Genomic DNA, 16,683 nt, shown 5'->3' on the forward strand with positions numbered 1-16,683 from the left:
CATTGAGGGACAGCATTTCGCGGCGGGAGAGGGAGGCATCGACTCTCCTATCGAAAAACAGAGCGAAACAGAGTGAGAAAAGAGCAAAACAGAGTGAATGAGCGATAATGTAGATGAAATTGGAGATGTTGGAATGAGATATTGAATCACAAGCACAAAGCAATGCGAAAACAGAGCAAAGCAGAGGAGAGTGAGGGATAATGTAGATGGAACTGGAGATTTGGGATGGAATTTTTTGTGGAGGAAGATTGAAATGGTTGATTGATGAAGAAAATTTGGAGGGCGTTGGGTTAGGGTTTTGGTCACAGAGGGGAACTGAGGGGAACTGAGAGGGATGAGGGGAGGAGTCCGGGAGGAAGCGGTGGCCGTCGGCTAGGGTGGAGGTCACGGTGGAGCCGCAGTCGAGGAGGTAGTAGTCGACTGCGAGAAGGCGGAGAGGGAGAGGCGGTATTTAATTTAAGGAGAGATTAACCATAGTTAGTGATGGTCTATGTTTTTGACACGTGGAAACCTCTTATTTGGTGGTGCTATGACCAGCATAACGCTGCTGGTTGGTAAATTTGAATCCGCTTAGCACTATATATACATCAAAGAGGAAAATAAGAGAGCTTAACTAACTAACAGAATACGGCTGTAGCACACTACAACGTATGCACGTGTCATCTTAATACAACTACCAGTAGAAATATCTCAGTCAATAGCTGAATATCTCAGTCAACAAATGTGACTCCTCCCTGATTCAACCACTCAAAAGCGGAGGCGGGGAGCCTTTTTCCACTAGTCAAGCCACATTATAGTTCCCTCTGAACCTGGTCTCCTTCCTCTTTCTTCATTGTTTGTACCCAATTACAAGATCTGAAATGAAGCAAAGCTTCTTCTTCCCCTCATCCATAAATCTGTACATCCTCATTTTCTTTCTCGTATCAGAAACCTCATTTGCTGTGGATTTTCACTTTGAAAACTGCAGTGTGCCCAAGACTTGTGGCGGCCAAAACATATGCTTTCCGTTCTTCATTCCAGGCCAGCAAGAACCCTACTGCGGCTTCCCGGGGTTTCAACTCTCCTGCATCGATGGATACCCTACTCTTCAGTTGGCTGGAGATGAGTACTTGGTCCACAATATCAGTTACCAACACCAGACTCTTGTCGTCTCAAACGCTGCACTTTCAAACTCAAACACATCGGTTTGTATTCCATCAGTCCAAAACTTAACCTTTCCTACTGATCAGTATGACCTTGTTGAGAACCAAAAAGAAATCGTTTTGCTATATGATTGCAACTCTGCTTTGGTTGATGAGTCGTTTTCCGATGAGTACAAAATCGGTTGCTTTAAGCAAACAATGGCTAGGACGAATAGTAGTTCAGTTCTGGCGCTGCCTGGGGATCAACAACAATTGTTAGCTAACGTGTCTGACAAGTGTGGAAGAGAAGTGGTGGTAACTCCGGTTGAAGATTATGCAACTAATGAGTTGGATATTGAAGAGGTTTTGAAAAGAGGGTTTAAGCTGAAATGGTCATCAGCAAGCGGCTGCAGCCGGTGTGAGGACAGTGGAGGCAAGTGTGGTTTTGATTCCGAGTCCCGTCATTTCCGCTGTTTCTGCCCAGATAGGCCTCATCTTGTCAGCTGTAAAGGTAAAGGTTAGTCCTTTTTATGTGTCTTGCTTCTTGTTCTTCCTTTTTAATGAATGTTTTAAGTTCATCGTTATATAGGCCTCATTTGACTAGCTGTGTTTCTACAGGTCAGTCTTCACTGTTACTTTTCTCATTTATTTACTTGCATCTTGAATTTATAATTTTAGATGGCCTTGAAGATTGTTATGTTTTGTTCATATTAGTATCATTTTCTGCCTTCTCAACCATCTTCTGCTTCTTCACTACGCTGAGTAGAACTGTAGAAGACAGGTAGATTTGACTGCTCCTTAAACGCGTCTTCCTTCTTGTTCTTCCTATGTTTATGAAGTTTCGAATTATTTCACTTATTTGGCACCCTAAACACGTTTAGCAAAGACTTCAAAGTCCTGTGCTTTCAATATTTTACAAGTCAAACTAGCGAGTTGAGACTTGAGAGGCATCGAGATATTAAAGATGAGAGAGGCATCAAAATCCTAATTAAGCCTGCTAGTGGCTGTGGTTTTTGGGGAGAGAATAGGAGCAAATAGTCATCCTGCTTTGTTTATTCTCTCTGCTCTCACTCGTCTAGTGACTGTAATGTACACTGTCGATTGGTATATACCAAAGGATGTCTTCAGTGCTATACTACTGGAGGTATATGCATGGATGACAATGGAGAATTCAAATGTTCCCGCACACAGGAAGGTAGATGCTGGGATGACTACTGAGAGTTCATTGTTACATACTTAATTAGATGTAGAGAAATTGTCAACTAGCTAAGTAACAACTGCATAAGGAGAAAGAAACCAACCAAAATATTCATAACTAGCTGTGAATCGATCAACAGGTCTGTCTTTGACCTTTCCTTTCCTTATTTATTTACTTGCATCTAGAATTTAAATACTGAAAAACCAAATGCTTGTTGGCTTAGCTTGGAGGATCATCTAATTAACTAATTAAGGCCTTGCATAACCAATATTTCCTGGCTAATGATATGTGTTCTACCATTTGTGTTGCAGGAGATGCATTGGGATTGAAGCTAGGACTAGGCCTAGGACTAGGTAAGTTTGATATCTTTTCAATTACATATGAAAACATTATGCGATCCGATCTGATCTGATACAAAGTGTTTGAACCCTTGGAATCAAGTCATTTCAAAGTTGCCCCAAGACAGGAATGAGTCCCAGAATTCAAACATTAACTATCATCAGCATTACCATGTTAGTTTATGTTTTTCAATCCTGAGTTCCTGACATAATATGCAATTAATTTCTTTTTGTTGATCAACAGGTGCAGCTGGTCTTGTGATTCTAGTAATAGTTGTTGTTTGCTGCTTCAGGATGAAGTTGTCTGATAAATCTATGTTCTTTTGGATGAACAAATATCATAGTCGAGAAATTGTTCAGGAATTTCTAAGGGACCATGGACCACTTCAAGTTAAGAGATACAGCTACTTGGATGTGAAGAAAATGACCAGCTCCTTCAAGGAAAAATTAGGACAAGGGGGGTACGGTGGTGTATACAAAGGAAAATTAGACGATGGATGTCTTGTAGCAGTGAAGATCTTGAACAGATCAAAAGGTAATGGAGAAGAGTTTATGAATGAGGTTGCAGCCATTAGTAGAACTTCCCATGTCAACATTGTCAGCTTGTTGGGGTTTTGTTTTGACGGTTCAGAAAGAGCTCTCATCTATCAATACATGCCTAATGGATCTTTGGAGAAGTTCATATATGATGTAAATAACCCACAAAAAAATCAACACTTGGGGTGGGAAGCATTGGATCGAATTGCACTTGGCATTGCTCGAGGACTAGAGTATTTACATCGCGGTTGTAACACAAGAATCTTGCATTTCGATATTAAGCCTCACAACATTCTTCTTGATGAGAAATTCTCACCGAAAATCTCAGATTTTGGCCTTGCAAAAATATGCAAGGGAAATGAGAGCATTGTGTCAATGCTGGGTTTAAGAGGTACTTATGGATACATTGCTCCAGAAGTTTTCTGTAGAAATTTTGGTGGTGTTTCACACAAATCCGATGTGTACAGCTACGGAATGATGCTTTCAGTGATGGTTGGGGGAAAAAAGAAGATCAGTGTTGAAGTTGAAGACACTAGCGAAATATATTTTCCACACTGGATTTACAAGCGTCTTGAATTGGATCAAGAACTTGGCGTGCAGAACATCATGAATGAGGGAGACAAAGTAATAGCAAGGAAGTTGATAATAGTGAGCTTGTGGTGCATACAAACCAACCCTTCAAACCGGCCATCCATGAAACAAGTGATAGAAATGTTGGAAGGGAGTGTTGAGTCCTTGCAGATACCACCAAAGCCTTACTTGTCTTCTCCTCCAAAATCCCCTGCACATTCTTCTACTACTATATCGGTGTCGATATAATAGAACAACCGAACACTCGGCATATTTCATACTTACTTGAATACAAACTGTGTTTCAGGCAATCTGTAATGAGCAAATAATTGAAAATGAAGCTATGAATCTATGATCAACATTATTTCATACTCTTTTTAACATGAACATTCGGAAGTGTTGTACTAGACTCATTCCCATTCGATCATGCCCATTGCTCAGTATTCATTCTTCTCAGTAATTCAACCAGGGAAATTATAGAACTTTCCATTAATAAGCTTTTCTGGTTCCTTGTACAAGTGTTGATTCGAATTCTAGCTTCATACGCTACCGCCAAATTTAAACTCCCAGTAGTCTCGTCAAAAGCCGAAAGCCCAAAGGCCCAAAGTGGAAGACATAAAATTCAAAGTAACACTTTGTTTATTATTGCAGTTCGAACTTCGAACCCTACCTGCCCCGAAAAAAAGAAGATATTTAGTAAAGTCGTCTCATATGCAATTACCCAGGTCTAACCCCTTGTTTAATGTACACTAATTAGATACATTATTATTATTTTATTTCATTAACCAATCTGTTTAATATTGATCAAATCCCACTTTGGACTACTTGACCAACGATACGCCCCAAGGTAATAATCCATTGGTGCTGCTTTTCATGACATTAACAAGTTCCCAATGCAAAGTCCAAGCAACCTTAAGTAAGATATGACTAGTTGATTTGATTTATTATTCTAACTTCTCCCAATAAAACTGTAAAAGTTGAAAAGCAATAGCACCCTTTTTAGAACAAGACGATCTGCCCTTTTGTCACAAAGAATATTATACTAGATTAATAAAGAATCAAGTGAAATACAAGAGCTACATTATGAGCATAAGAAAAATACATGACCTCAGTAAATAGGTGTAACAAAAGTAAAATAAATTTCAGAACAAGCTTGACTAAATACAAATCACCAAAGCACAGACCTAAAAAGAAAAGGTTATTATCCTAAAATTCAAACTAACATCTACCGTGCCGATATAATGTGCATGTCACTGCTTGAATTGAAGTCGTCTAATTGTTATCTTATATTCATCCAATTCTCACTTAGTTTAATTTTATGATTAATTTCAGTTTATCTTCTTCAGTTTTGGGGTTAACATCATTTTTGTCAAAATTAACGTTTAAATTAAACGAAAATTCAGTAATTAGGCATGATTTATAAAATTGGAAACTTTAGAGGGTAAATTTTTAAAATTAAAAGTATGAGGACTTAAATGATGTTAACCACAAACCTCAGTTCGAGAAATTTTTTAGTGCTCTTGAAGGACCACGTGGCAATCTGACATTGTCCTCCATTCCATTTAAATTTTGACATGTGGAATTTCAAAATGAAAAACAATTTTCGCGATTTTGTTAAAGACTATTTTGGGTTTCTTGTTGATATTTTAAATCCTTAATTTTAACTCAATTCTCATTATTTTTTTAAAGTAAGTCAATTCTCATTATGTTATCTTGCCCCAGTAACTGGCTGATACTATTTTACCCTTATGCCTCGTTTGTTTCATAGAAAGCAAGCATCATGAAAGGAAAGTTGTTCATTTCCAGTGTTTGGGAAAATATAAAGAAATGAAACACTTTATTGATTGATGGAAAAATATGGGGGAAAGTGGTTCCTTTCAAAATCCTAAGGAACCACTTTTCTTTCTTCTTTCCCTGCATTTGTTACTCACAACATAATTTTTTATTATATTAAATCTTAATTCATTAACAACTTTTCAATAGGCTTTTCTAGTGTTACCAAATATCAGAATGAAAAGTTCTTGTAAAATTTCATTCTCGTTTACTTTCTATTCTCATGAAAAAGAGAAAGAAACCACTTTCTTTTTCGCGAACCAAACAAGACCATATATTAATCGTATTAACAGTCGGATTAAACTATATTTAGAACATTGACTCATTTAATGGACCATGTGATGTGCAGGACACGCGTGTCAGGGTACGATGTTCCCCCGTATCACGGTCCATATTAAAACTAATGAACTCACGCTTTACTCCTGATCTCCGCCCCAAACCTCCACGTGTTCCCATCTCCTCCTATCACTCTCGCTCCTCAACAACCAAGTCATTAATATCAACGGCAGAGACATAACGCCAACGTATCCCCACTCTAGTACACAAAACGACATAGATTCCAAGCGTTACAGGCACTGAGACGTCAAAAGGGCATCACTGTCAAATCACCCCCACAGTAAAACCAAGTACAACATCACCTGCTTAACTGCTTTTTCCCCTCGATCAATCCACCTCACACCTTCACGCTCCAGCTTTTCCACATTTAAACCCCTCAACTTCCCATTAATTACACAAATACCCCAACTCTTCTTTTTCACTACCTCCGACTCCTCACTCTCTCACTGCTCTCATTTGCAGAGACAACCATGGCAGCCAAGCCCTTCTTCTTCTTCTTCCTCTCTCTCCTACCTTTGCTTATCTCTGCTTCAAACCCAGACTCCGCGCCGCTCTTAGCCTTCAAGGCCACGTCGGACGCCTCCAACCTTCTCGCCACGTGGAACTCCACCTCCGACTCCTGCAACTTCGCCGGAGTCTCCTGCACCCGCAACCGCGTCTCCCGCCTCGTCCTCGAAGGCCTCGACCTCCGCGGCTCCTTCGCCGCGTTAACCGGGCTGACTCAGCTCCGAGTTCTCAGCCTGAAGCGTAACCGTCTCTCCGGGCCCATTCCCGACCTCTCTAACCTCACCTCCCTCAAGCTCCTCTTCCTCTCCTACAACGACTTCTCCGGCGTGTTTCCCGCCTCCCTGACGTCACTCTTCCGCCTTTACCGCCTCGATCTGGCGTACAACAACTTGACCGGTGATATTCCCGACGAGGTCAACCATTTGACTCACCTCCTCACTCTCCGCCTCGAAGCCAACCGATTCTCCGGCTCGATTTCCGGCCTCAACCTCCCGAATCTCCAGGAGTTCAACGTCTCGGCGAACCGTCTCTACGGCGAGATTCCCAAGTCGTTCTCTATCTTCTCTGAGTCCGCATTTGCCGAAAACCCGGGTCTCTGCGGTGCTCCGGTTCACAGCTGTAAAAACGTAACCGACCCGACCCGACCCGGATCCGGTGGAGCTATTGCCTCTCCTGTAATGCCAGCCGGCAGCCCAACCGTAGTAGCGTCCTCTCCGACTTCATTGCCTTCAAGCTCTACCTCCGTGAATTCAGGAAAGTCCACGTCACACCACAACGGCGGCCGGAAGATTAGTCCGGCGGCTCTTATCGGCATCATAGTAGGCGATGTCTTGGTGCTTCTTTTGGTGTCTTTGTTCTTGTACTGCTACTTCTGGCGGAACTTCTCGGCCAAAATGCGGCAGGGAAAGAGCAGCTCGAAGCTTATGGAGACGGAGAAGATAGTCTACTCGTCGAGCCCCTACTCCGCCCAGCCCACATTCGAGAGGGGGCAGATGGTGTTTTTCGAGGGAGTGAGGCGTTTCGAGCTGGAGGACTTGCTGAGAGCCTCGGCGGAGATGCTGGGGAAAGGTGGCTTCGGGACGGCGTACAAGGCTGTTTTGGATGATGGTAATGTGGTGGCGGTGAAGCGGCTCAAGGATGCTCAAATCGGTGGGAAGACGCAGTTCGAGCAGCACATGGCGGTGCTGGGAAGGCTTAGCCATCTTAACGTAGTGAGCTTGAGGGCTTATTATTTCGCTAGGGAGGAGAAGCTGCTGGTGTATGACTACATGCCCAATGGAAGCTTGTTTTGGCTCCTTCATGGTAAGTTTGCTTCATCTTTTTGCATAGTTTCATCTCTACATACACTGTTAGCTTAATGTGCCATTTTTACAACTCCATGATGAACATGAAAATGAGACCAATTCTAAACCAAAATCAGAATGCATGTTTGTGTTTTAATGCACTCTTAAATTTTACCAACTCCATGAACGTGAATCATAAGTGGACCATTATTTGTTTGGATTTTGGAATAGACCAGATTCTAGTGACTTGCGCGCAGAGTCTTTTGTGGATTGTTGGGTAGGGCTGATAGCACTTGGGCTCGGGTGTTATAGTATTGAAACTCCGAAACCGAGAAGCCGAGAGTCGTTAGATTGGGTTTCGTGTGACGTAAATACTAATCTAACGACTCTCGACTTTGTAGGATTTTAATTTTCGGAACATTAAAACTTTGAGAAACGACCTATATGATTAGGGATGAACAGTGCACGGTTGCTTTAGTAGCTTTCGGAGCCATTAAAGACAAAGTGAACCATGGCGACAGGAAAAGCAAATAATTACGATTTGGGGAACGGGCTGATGTCCTCTGTATGCTTTATAGTCTCTATGTCTTCCTTTCACTTTTTGTATTCTTAATTGACCCGTCTTTTTCCCTGTTCTCTGATCAAATAGAACCAAAAAAGTGAAACCCTAGGAGCACCATAATGTAATTATCATCAACTTACGTGGGCTATTTTGAATTGTAGGCAACAGAGGCCCTGGCAGAACCCCACTGGACTGGACCACCAGGCTGAAAATTGCAGCCGGAGCTGCACGAGGTTTGGCCTTCATTCACAGCTCCTGTGCTCCCCTTAAGCTCACTCACGGTAACATCAAATCAACTAACGTTCTTTTGGACAAGAACGGCAATGCTCGTGTCTCCGACTTCGGACTCTCGGCATTCTCGCCTTCCGCTTCCGCCACGTCGGCGCCGCGGTCGTGCGGGTACCGCGCTCCGGAGCTGGTGGACGGTAGGAAAGTGACGCAGAAGTCTGACGTGTATGGTTTTGGTGTTCTTTTGCTGGAGATGTTGACCGGGAAATGCCCGTCTGCGGTGGTGGATGGCGGGTCTGGCGGTGGCTATGGGGGATTGGTGGACCTGCCGAGGTGGGTTCAGTCTGTGGTGAGAGAGGAGTGGACTGCCGAGGTGTTTGACTTGGAGTTGATGAGGTACAAGGACATTGAGGAGGAGATGGTGGGGCTTTTGCAGGTTGCAATGGCTTGTACGACGGCTATGCCTGATCAGCGGCCAAAGATGAGCCAGGTGGTGAAGATGATCGACGAGATTCGCGGCGTGGCGGTGTCACCGCCTCATGAGGCGCTTGATTCCATGACGGAGTCACCCGCATTGTCGGAGGACACTTGCGGAGCAAGTCAGTGATGACCATTAACGATGATGATGATGATGCTACGATGTAAATCATGGGGGGTTTTGTTCTTAGATCAGTTTTATCTTAGCTAGCTAGGCGGTTTCGATTTCTTTACTTGCTGTTTAAAGTTGTGTCTTTGGTTTGGGGTGATTACAAGGATTATGAATTATGCTATACAGAGTTTGATTGTCAGCAAGTATTAGCTCACAGTTTCATCCTAAATAGTTATTCGTACTCAAATTGGATTCATATCTTTTTCATTGTCCTTGACAAACTTGTTGGATGTAATGTCTCGGATACAACTCAAATAATCAGAACCCAAATTCTGATAGAACTACTTTAGGAATCTGTGTTGAAATGCATGATCTTTGGGGCAAGCCTGAGAAGGCTATGTAAAGCAGGAGGCAGGAACTTCCTAGCAAATAAGAAACATATATTGCTTGTCCTTTGATTATATAAGCATCTGGTACCATTACCATTGCGCAGGATATCCAGAAGCTCAGCCGTTGTGCTATTGTACTCGACAGGGTGAGGGCCATGTGTAGACCAATCAACCCAGGTGAGACTTCTGTTTGAATTCTTTGCCGAAAATTTTTGGTTCACAAATGTAGGCAAGTAATGTTCATCTGCAAAACAAGAGCGGTTGCCTAACCGGAAGGCTGGAAAGTATGTCCGGTCCGAGATAACTTCAGTGGCAATGTCTCTATCAATCTCAACCCACTGTGACCCTTTTCTCCACTGATCCAATGTGATCATTGGGTAGTAACTTGAATTATATCGGCCGCGGCCAACTGAACTTGGATCATCAAAGACCTCCACAAAAATTTCTTGGGAGTTTAGGAGGTAAGAGTAGATAGTAGAGAAGTTGTAGAGGGGAATGCATGCTTCTGAGAGGAGAACAAAGCGAAGGTTTGAGATATCAAGAAGAGCATTCGCAATTAGGCGCCTCTCGGCCTCAATCACATTCACCTGTGCCCATTTTACTATCTGCAAGCAGTACATGAAATTTCAAAATAGTAGAGTGAAATAACTGCTGATGTATTATATTGAAGACGATTTTACTAAGCAATGAAACTGACCTGACTAGGAATTCTTCTGCCTTGAAAAATAGGACTTTCTGGGTGTGATGATGATGCATTGTAAGATGGATCTGGGTGAACATAGATCGAATACAAGCCCTGATGCCCTTTGAAGAACTTCTCCCACAAAGGGGCCAAATGTACAGGCCCCTTTGTCAAGAACATGAACGCAACTTTTGGGACTCGATGGAATGGAATCCGAGGAGCCATTGAAGCTCTCCATAGCAATTCTTCATCGTTCATGTCGTGCATAACATTAGGCGGCTCCAGATATGCTTTTAGTCCTGTAGGAACATGACTCAGATAGGATTTAGCAACGGAGAATTGGTCTGTTTGTAAAGTTAATGAAGTGTTTCTTAGATATGATGAGGTGAGTAATACTCCAAGGGTGAAACCACCGATGAAGAACAGAAAATAAGAAACGAGATTGAGGAGATGGAGTTTGACATTGAACACTTTCTGAAACATTTTTAGTGGGTATAGATTGCGCTCCTTCATTTTTTTAGCAGAAGAGATATCAAGTGTAAAAGAGGTTTTCTAGTGGTTGATCTTGATCAGTGTTGCAATGTAGGGTCAGCATTCCTCATTTTTTTGGTAGTTTAGAATTTGCTCTTTGGAAAGGTTTCAAGAATTGATCAGCTTACCTTTCTTGCAATGTATACGTATAATCTAGGAAGCACAAAATGAGAAACTGTCCATGGATTTACTTTGGCAGACGTACTATTTTAAAGGAGAAGTTCGTAGTATTCGATTACATGCACAAAAAGGAAACGCACCCTAATGATTAGAGTTAGGTGTAAATCATCATTCAGAGGTGTTGTTAATTCATATAAATGGTGGTGATATATTGGAGGATCAATCATTCTTCCATATGGGAACAGGTGCAAAAACGACCGGAATGATTATCCCTACCCGACGAGTCTACTTTCAAGGGCTCCCCTCATCCGGTGTGGCAGGGGATCCTTAATTTATCTAAGAATTGCTTGAAATTTAAACGAAGTGATGAAATATGTAAAGTTGAGCTGGTATTGCCGTTTCCTGCATCTAATTAGCCGGAATTTCACTATCACTTGGGTTTCCAATCACCCATGGGAAAAAAATAAATAAATAAATAAAAGAACATCACAAAAGAGCTAATGCTACAAGTTGCACTGAATGACCATTTTCGTTCTGTATTCTAGACTTGATCAATATATCCAATCTAACGAAACTAGTACTCCTTATCAATGTCTGTGTTAAACTGCATTACCTGTGGTGCAATCTTCAGCAGGGTATCCAAAGAACTTAGCGGGAATTTTCGCGCGAACAAGAAACAAACATTTGTGCCCCTTCCATTGTATTCACACCAGGAGCCATGCCTCAGCTTATTCAGAAGCTCAACCGTGACATCTGTGCTCTCATACTCGACAGGATGAGGTCCGCCCGTAGACCAATCAACCCAGGTCACACTCCTATTTGAGTTCTTTGTTGGAAATCTTATGTTCATAAATGTTGGCAAGTAATGCTCATCTGCAAAGCAATAGCCTCTGCATAGTTTCTGGAAAGTTGTGTAGTATTTTTGATCTGAAACAACTTCAATGGCAATGTCTCTATCTATTTCAACCCACTGCGACCCTTTCCTCCACTGGTCCAATGTGATTTGAGGGTAGTAGCTTTCATTATATCGGCCACGCCCAACTCCGCTTGGATCATCATAGACTTGAACAAAAGTCTGGTGGGTGTTTATGAGGTAGGAGTACACAGTGGAGAAGTTGAAGAGGGGGATGCATGCTTCCGAAAGCAGAACAAAACGTTGGTTTGAGACGTCGAGAAGAGCATTCGCTATTAGGCGGCTCTCGGCTTCAATCAAGTTCACTCGTCCCCAATCTACTCTCTGAAATGAATGAAGATGATCAAAACGTGCAGGATATTTCTATTTTGAATAGAAATATGCAGGATATTTGAAAAGAAGGTAGTTTGACACTTTTGTCTAAAGTCTAAACAGAGCAAAAACCCTCTTAGCAAGCAACCAAATACCTTGACATTTAGTTTTAGTCAATCAAGTTGTTATATAATATGTTGCTGAAATTTTACTTACCCCTTTCAAAACTACTTTTCCCTCCAAACTTACTGCTTATAGAAATTGAAAACATGTAGGTAGAAATGTATAAACTGCAGATCACATTGTGGTTACCCTGAATTATTTGCTTCTTCAGCTCAATTATAATGTTCTGCATCAGAACCATAGAAACGAATTTCGGTAGGGATTCATCACCTACGCTGGCGGATCAATTGTTTAGATCAAATAAGACTCGACCGAAAATGTAAACATAGAACTATAGGTTACTAGAGATCATGAAAATATAACAATACAATGTGTATACCATTCGTAAGTGAGCAGAAAAACTACCTGACTTGGGATTCGTCTGCCACGAAAAATTGGACTTTCCGGGTGAGAGGATTCATTGTAATACATATCTGAGTGGATATAGATCGAGTATAAGCCTTGATGCCCTTGGAAGAACTTCTCCCACAATGGTGCCAAATGAATAGGCCCTCTTGTCAAGAACATGAAAGCAACTTTCGGAACTCGCTTGAATGGATATTGGAGTATCCGAGGGGCCATGGAAGCTCTCCAGAGCAATTCCTCATCATCCATGTCGTGCCAAACCTTAGGCGGTTTTAGGAATTCCTCTAATGCTCCTATATGAACTTCGGTTATGTTAGACATAGTGACTGTGTCATTTGGACTAACTAGCATATGTGAAATATTTGCATTATCGGATGGAGATGAAGCAGAAGAAGAAGGAGAAGAAGAGAATGACATTTCGGCTATTTGAAGACTAAAGGAAGAGTCCTTCAGATAAAAGGAGCCAAGTACGATTCCAAGGACTAAACCACCACCAAAGATGAGGAAATAAGAGAGGACTTGGACATTGATTTGCTTCGTGAAGAACTTCGAAGGGTTTTGATTCTGAGCCTTCATTTCGGGTTAGCTTTATGACACCATAAACAACAGGGTTCTTAATCTTAAAATCAGAAGCTTTGGGATCGACGTGTTTGAAGAAGCAAAGACAAGAATGGAGAGAAGAAAAGAAAAGTAAAACAGCTGTTCTGCACGGGAAAGCGATGGCGGTGTAGAAAGGTGCCTTCTCTGCCTTAAATTGACCAACATTAGCTATAGACGTGCCTTGAACAACTTTTGGAGCAACCAATGCATTAGGCCGGCCGGGAGAGAGGCGTGGCTCTCAATTTTGACCTGTCTGCATTAGGAAATGGAGTTATATATTTTTGGAATGTAGAGAGATGAAATCAAAGCCTTGATTACAGCTTAAAATGATGGAAAGGTTGAGATTTAGGAAATCATCATCACAATCCTAAATTTATTTCCTCATTAGTGTTCATAATTGGGAATCTAAATGAGAGAAAAACGTAACGCTTTTCTTTTTTCCAAAAATATATGCTTACGTCCAAATTCATTAGATAATTTAGTGATTATAATTAGACAATTATTAACACGCTCATAAATTCCCATATATGGCAAAATTGGTGCAAGATCATCAACTCGAATATATTGTCCAATATTATTCCTCTAGTGACATTAGTTTACATCCTGTAAGTAGAAGATCCTTAACAGGAGAGGATCATATATCTTTAAACATTGTTCTTCTTTTTTTTCTTAGAAAGTAAACATTGTTCATTTGAATTATGTTAATGAAGTTGCTTCATTGGTTCCAATTCATTTTGCAGGAGTTAACACAAGGGGTTCTGGTTCGTTCATGGGGTTTGTTTAGAATAACAAAATGCTTGACCAAAAATAAAGAACTGTGTAAATCAAAAGAAAGAATCTTATAATAATCCGGAAGATCATTTTCATTTTGTACTCTCTACACTTCATTAACCCAAGAATGAATAAATTAATGATGATGAATCTGATGAATCATCACCCATATAGATCATCTGTTGAACTGCATCAGTTTTGGTGCAAACCGCATCAGTCTCTCCAAAGTGCCAGGAGTGAACTTCCTAGCAAATAAGTGATGACAAGTGTTGCCAGTCATTAGATAATCCAAGCATTTGGTACCATTCCTCAAGCTGTTCAGCATATCAACCGTCACGTCTGTTCTGGTGAACGTAGCAGGGTGCGGTCCACCCTTCGAAAAATCGTACCAGGTCAAGGTTTTATTTGAGTTCTTTGCTGCAAATTTCATTTGAACAAATGTTGGCAAGTAATGCTCGTCTGCATAGCATGAGCCCCTGCAGTACTTCTTGAAAAGAGGGAAGTACTTTTTGTCTGCAACAACTTCAATGGCAAGGTCTCTATTCATCTCGAACCACTGAGACCCTTTCCTCCATTGTGACAATGTGATACGCGGGTACATGTGTGAATTGTATCTCCCACGGCCAACACTACTTGGATCGTCATAGACTTCAACAAATGATTTGTTTGAATTCACAAGGTGATGGTAGATGGTGTTGAAGTTGTGCAGGGGGATGCATGATTCCGAGAGAAGAACAAAGCGTTCATTTGAGATATCAAGAAGCGCATTTGCCAATAGGCGGCGCTCGGCCTCAATCATGTTCACATTTCCCCATTCTACTTCCTGCAATGCATTTAAAAATTTGAAGTTGTTAGAACAATTTGGCAGGAGATGCACATCAACATTATAATTATGCAGGGCATGTTGTCAAAAGTAGAAACGGACTAATGAAAATGAGCTCCCAAACTTATGTGATGGTGGTTAGTGTTCTAGCTACCCAACTGAATGCATGCATCATTTTGATCATACTTTGCATACAAAACATTTAGTATCAAGAAAACAACAGTGACTTGAAGATTAAGTAATTCGTTGTATGATTAGTGGATCTTACAAGTAGGTAGTTTATCTTAACTCTACGGCACTCCTCACATTGATATAAACAGAGTACTTGAAAACTGACGATGGATCAACTTAATATTATAGTGTTCAACTTTACTTGCCCCTTTCCCAGAACTAACTTTCCCTCCAAAAGTCTAAATTTCACCACTAATAACACATTCAGGTAAAACTGTGAAAGTAAAATAAGGGGATACAATCTTACTGCACTTTTCCTCTGTTATTTGGTTGACACCAACACAAATTTCATGCCTCAAAAATGTCACAAGCCTAAAACAGTATTGATAAACACTGACCTGACTAGGAATTCTTCTGCCCTGAAACACTGGACTTTCCGGGTGCGATCCATTGTAAGACGGATTCGAGTGCACATAAATCGAGTACAAACCTCGATGCCCTTTGAAAAACGTCTCCCACAATGGAGCCAAATAAACAGGTCCCTTGGTCAAGAACAAGAAGGCAACTTTCGGAACTCGATGGAATGGATACTCTGAGATCCGAGGAGCCAAAGAAGCTCTCCATAGCAATTCATCATCATCCATGTCGTGCAAAATCATAGGGGGCTTCAGAAACTTCTCCAATCCAATGTGTTGGGGGTGACTCAAATTGGTTTGTGCCGCAGTCACACTTGGCATTATCATGTTTTGATTTGATGAAGAAGTTGTGAATGAGAATTGGGCCAATTGGAGACTGAATGAAAAGTCTTTGAGATAGACAGTGAGGAACATCCCAAGGGTTATTCCAACACCAAATAAGAGGAAATAAGAGAGAACATTGACGAGATGGTGGATTTGAACATTGATGAACTTCGGAACAAATTTTACAGTGCTCAGATTCTGACCACTACCACCCTTCATCTTTTAACTTAAAGATCAGATATACACAAGAAACCTCAATATACCCAAGTTGAAGACTATAAATATATGAACCTTGTATATATCAATGAAAATCTTTGATACAGGAAAAGACTATCAATATGAACTAAAACCCAGAAAGAACAAAAGGGAAGTCTCACCAGGGACTTTGTTGAGCAGAGACAACGAGAGGAAGAAGAAGAAGAAGAAATGAGAAGGGTCTGGTGTCGGTCTTGAATTTAAGGCAATATATAGGGGGAAGCTTCTAATTATAACTTTCTAGCTAAACAACCATACGTAGTAGGAGGACTACGAGTAAGACTATTTCTCACCATTGTTATATATATTGAAGTATCTGAAACGCGTTGTGACTCTTTTTTACTTCGAAATTTTTATCCAAAAACCCAGAATATCGGTGAATATAAAACCCTGTATGCAGTTGAAGGAAGTCAGAAACAAAGACTGAATTTGGGTTGTTATGATCGAATATATTCAGAAAAGGAAATAATATATAACGTAGTAAAAGATATTGAAGACAGAAGAACATTCCTTGTGGGAGGAGAACTCTGAATTTTACTGTTACATTGAGTTTGGTCATGGTTTTGAAACGTCGACTCAGGCGTTACCTGTGTGGACTTTGAAAATCAAAATTGATGTTACAGATTAATTTAGTCGAAGACTAGTTATATAGCCGCCATTAAAATTAATTATTTCTAATAAAAGTCCTTGTGAAAAACGGACTTTCTTGTTTCGATGGAACAACAACCATTCAGATTCAAGAGTGG

At 41.0% G+C, this 16,683-nt stretch overlaps 5 protein-coding genes across 5 annotated transcripts; 2 read left to right on the forward strand and 3 right to left on the reverse strand.

Moving 5' to 3' along the window:
• The first annotated feature begins 860 nt into the window (after positions 1 to 860).
• LOC101292801 (probable receptor-like protein kinase At1g67000-like) lies at positions 861 to 4,019 on the forward strand. Its single transcript, XM_004300923.1, has 3 exons — positions 861 to 1,638; positions 2,631 to 2,672; positions 2,902 to 4,019. The coding sequence occupies exons 1-3, from the start codon at positions 861 to 863 to the stop codon at positions 4,011 to 4,013; spliced, it is 1,932 nt and encodes a 643-aa protein (XP_004300971.1). The 3' UTR covers positions 4,014 to 4,019.
• A 2,365-nt stretch (positions 4,020 to 6,384) lies between these two features.
• Positions 6,385 to 9,138, forward strand: LOC101306914 (probable leucine-rich repeat receptor-like protein kinase At1g68400-like). Its single transcript, XM_004298996.1, has 2 exons — positions 6,385 to 7,742; positions 8,447 to 9,138. Exons 1-2 carry the CDS (start codon positions 6,404 to 6,406, stop codon positions 9,118 to 9,120), a joined length of 2,013 nt encoding a protein of 670 aa, XP_004299044.1. The 5' UTR covers positions 6,385 to 6,403; the 3' UTR covers positions 9,121 to 9,138.
• Positions 9,139 to 9,448: 310 nt separating this feature from the next.
• Positions 9,449 to 10,656, reverse strand: LOC101293100. The gene is made up of 2 exons (XM_004300924.1): positions 10,189 to 10,656; positions 9,449 to 10,096 (listed from the first exon to the last, which is right to left on the reverse strand). Exons 1-2 carry the CDS (start codon positions 10,654 to 10,656, stop codon positions 9,449 to 9,451), a joined length of 1,116 nt encoding a protein of 371 aa, XP_004300972.1.
• Positions 10,657 to 11,197: 541 nt separating this feature from the next.
• Positions 11,198 to 13,229, reverse strand: LOC101307203. The gene is made up of 2 exons (XM_004298997.1): positions 12,578 to 13,229; positions 11,198 to 12,061 (listed from the first exon to the last, which is right to left on the reverse strand). Exons 1-2 carry the CDS (start codon positions 13,151 to 13,153, stop codon positions 11,399 to 11,401), a joined length of 1,239 nt encoding a protein of 412 aa, XP_004299045.1. The 5' UTR covers positions 13,154 to 13,229; the 3' UTR covers positions 11,198 to 11,398.
• A 769-nt stretch (positions 13,230 to 13,998) lies between these two features.
• LOC101307491 lies at positions 13,999 to 16,031 on the reverse strand. The gene is made up of 2 exons (XM_004298998.1): positions 15,341 to 16,031; positions 13,999 to 14,771 (listed from the first exon to the last, which is right to left on the reverse strand). Exons 1-2 carry the CDS (start codon positions 15,899 to 15,901, stop codon positions 14,124 to 14,126), a joined length of 1,209 nt encoding a protein of 402 aa, XP_004299046.1. The 5' UTR covers positions 15,902 to 16,031; the 3' UTR covers positions 13,999 to 14,123.
• Positions 16,032 to 16,683: the final 652 nt, after the last annotated feature.

This window comes from Fragaria vesca, linkage group LG5, assembly GCF_000184155.1.
Source record: "Fragaria vesca subsp. vesca linkage group LG5, FraVesHawaii_1.0, whole genome shotgun sequence".
Taxonomy (NCBI): Eukaryota; Viridiplantae; Streptophyta; class Magnoliopsida; order Rosales; family Rosaceae; genus Fragaria; species Fragaria vesca.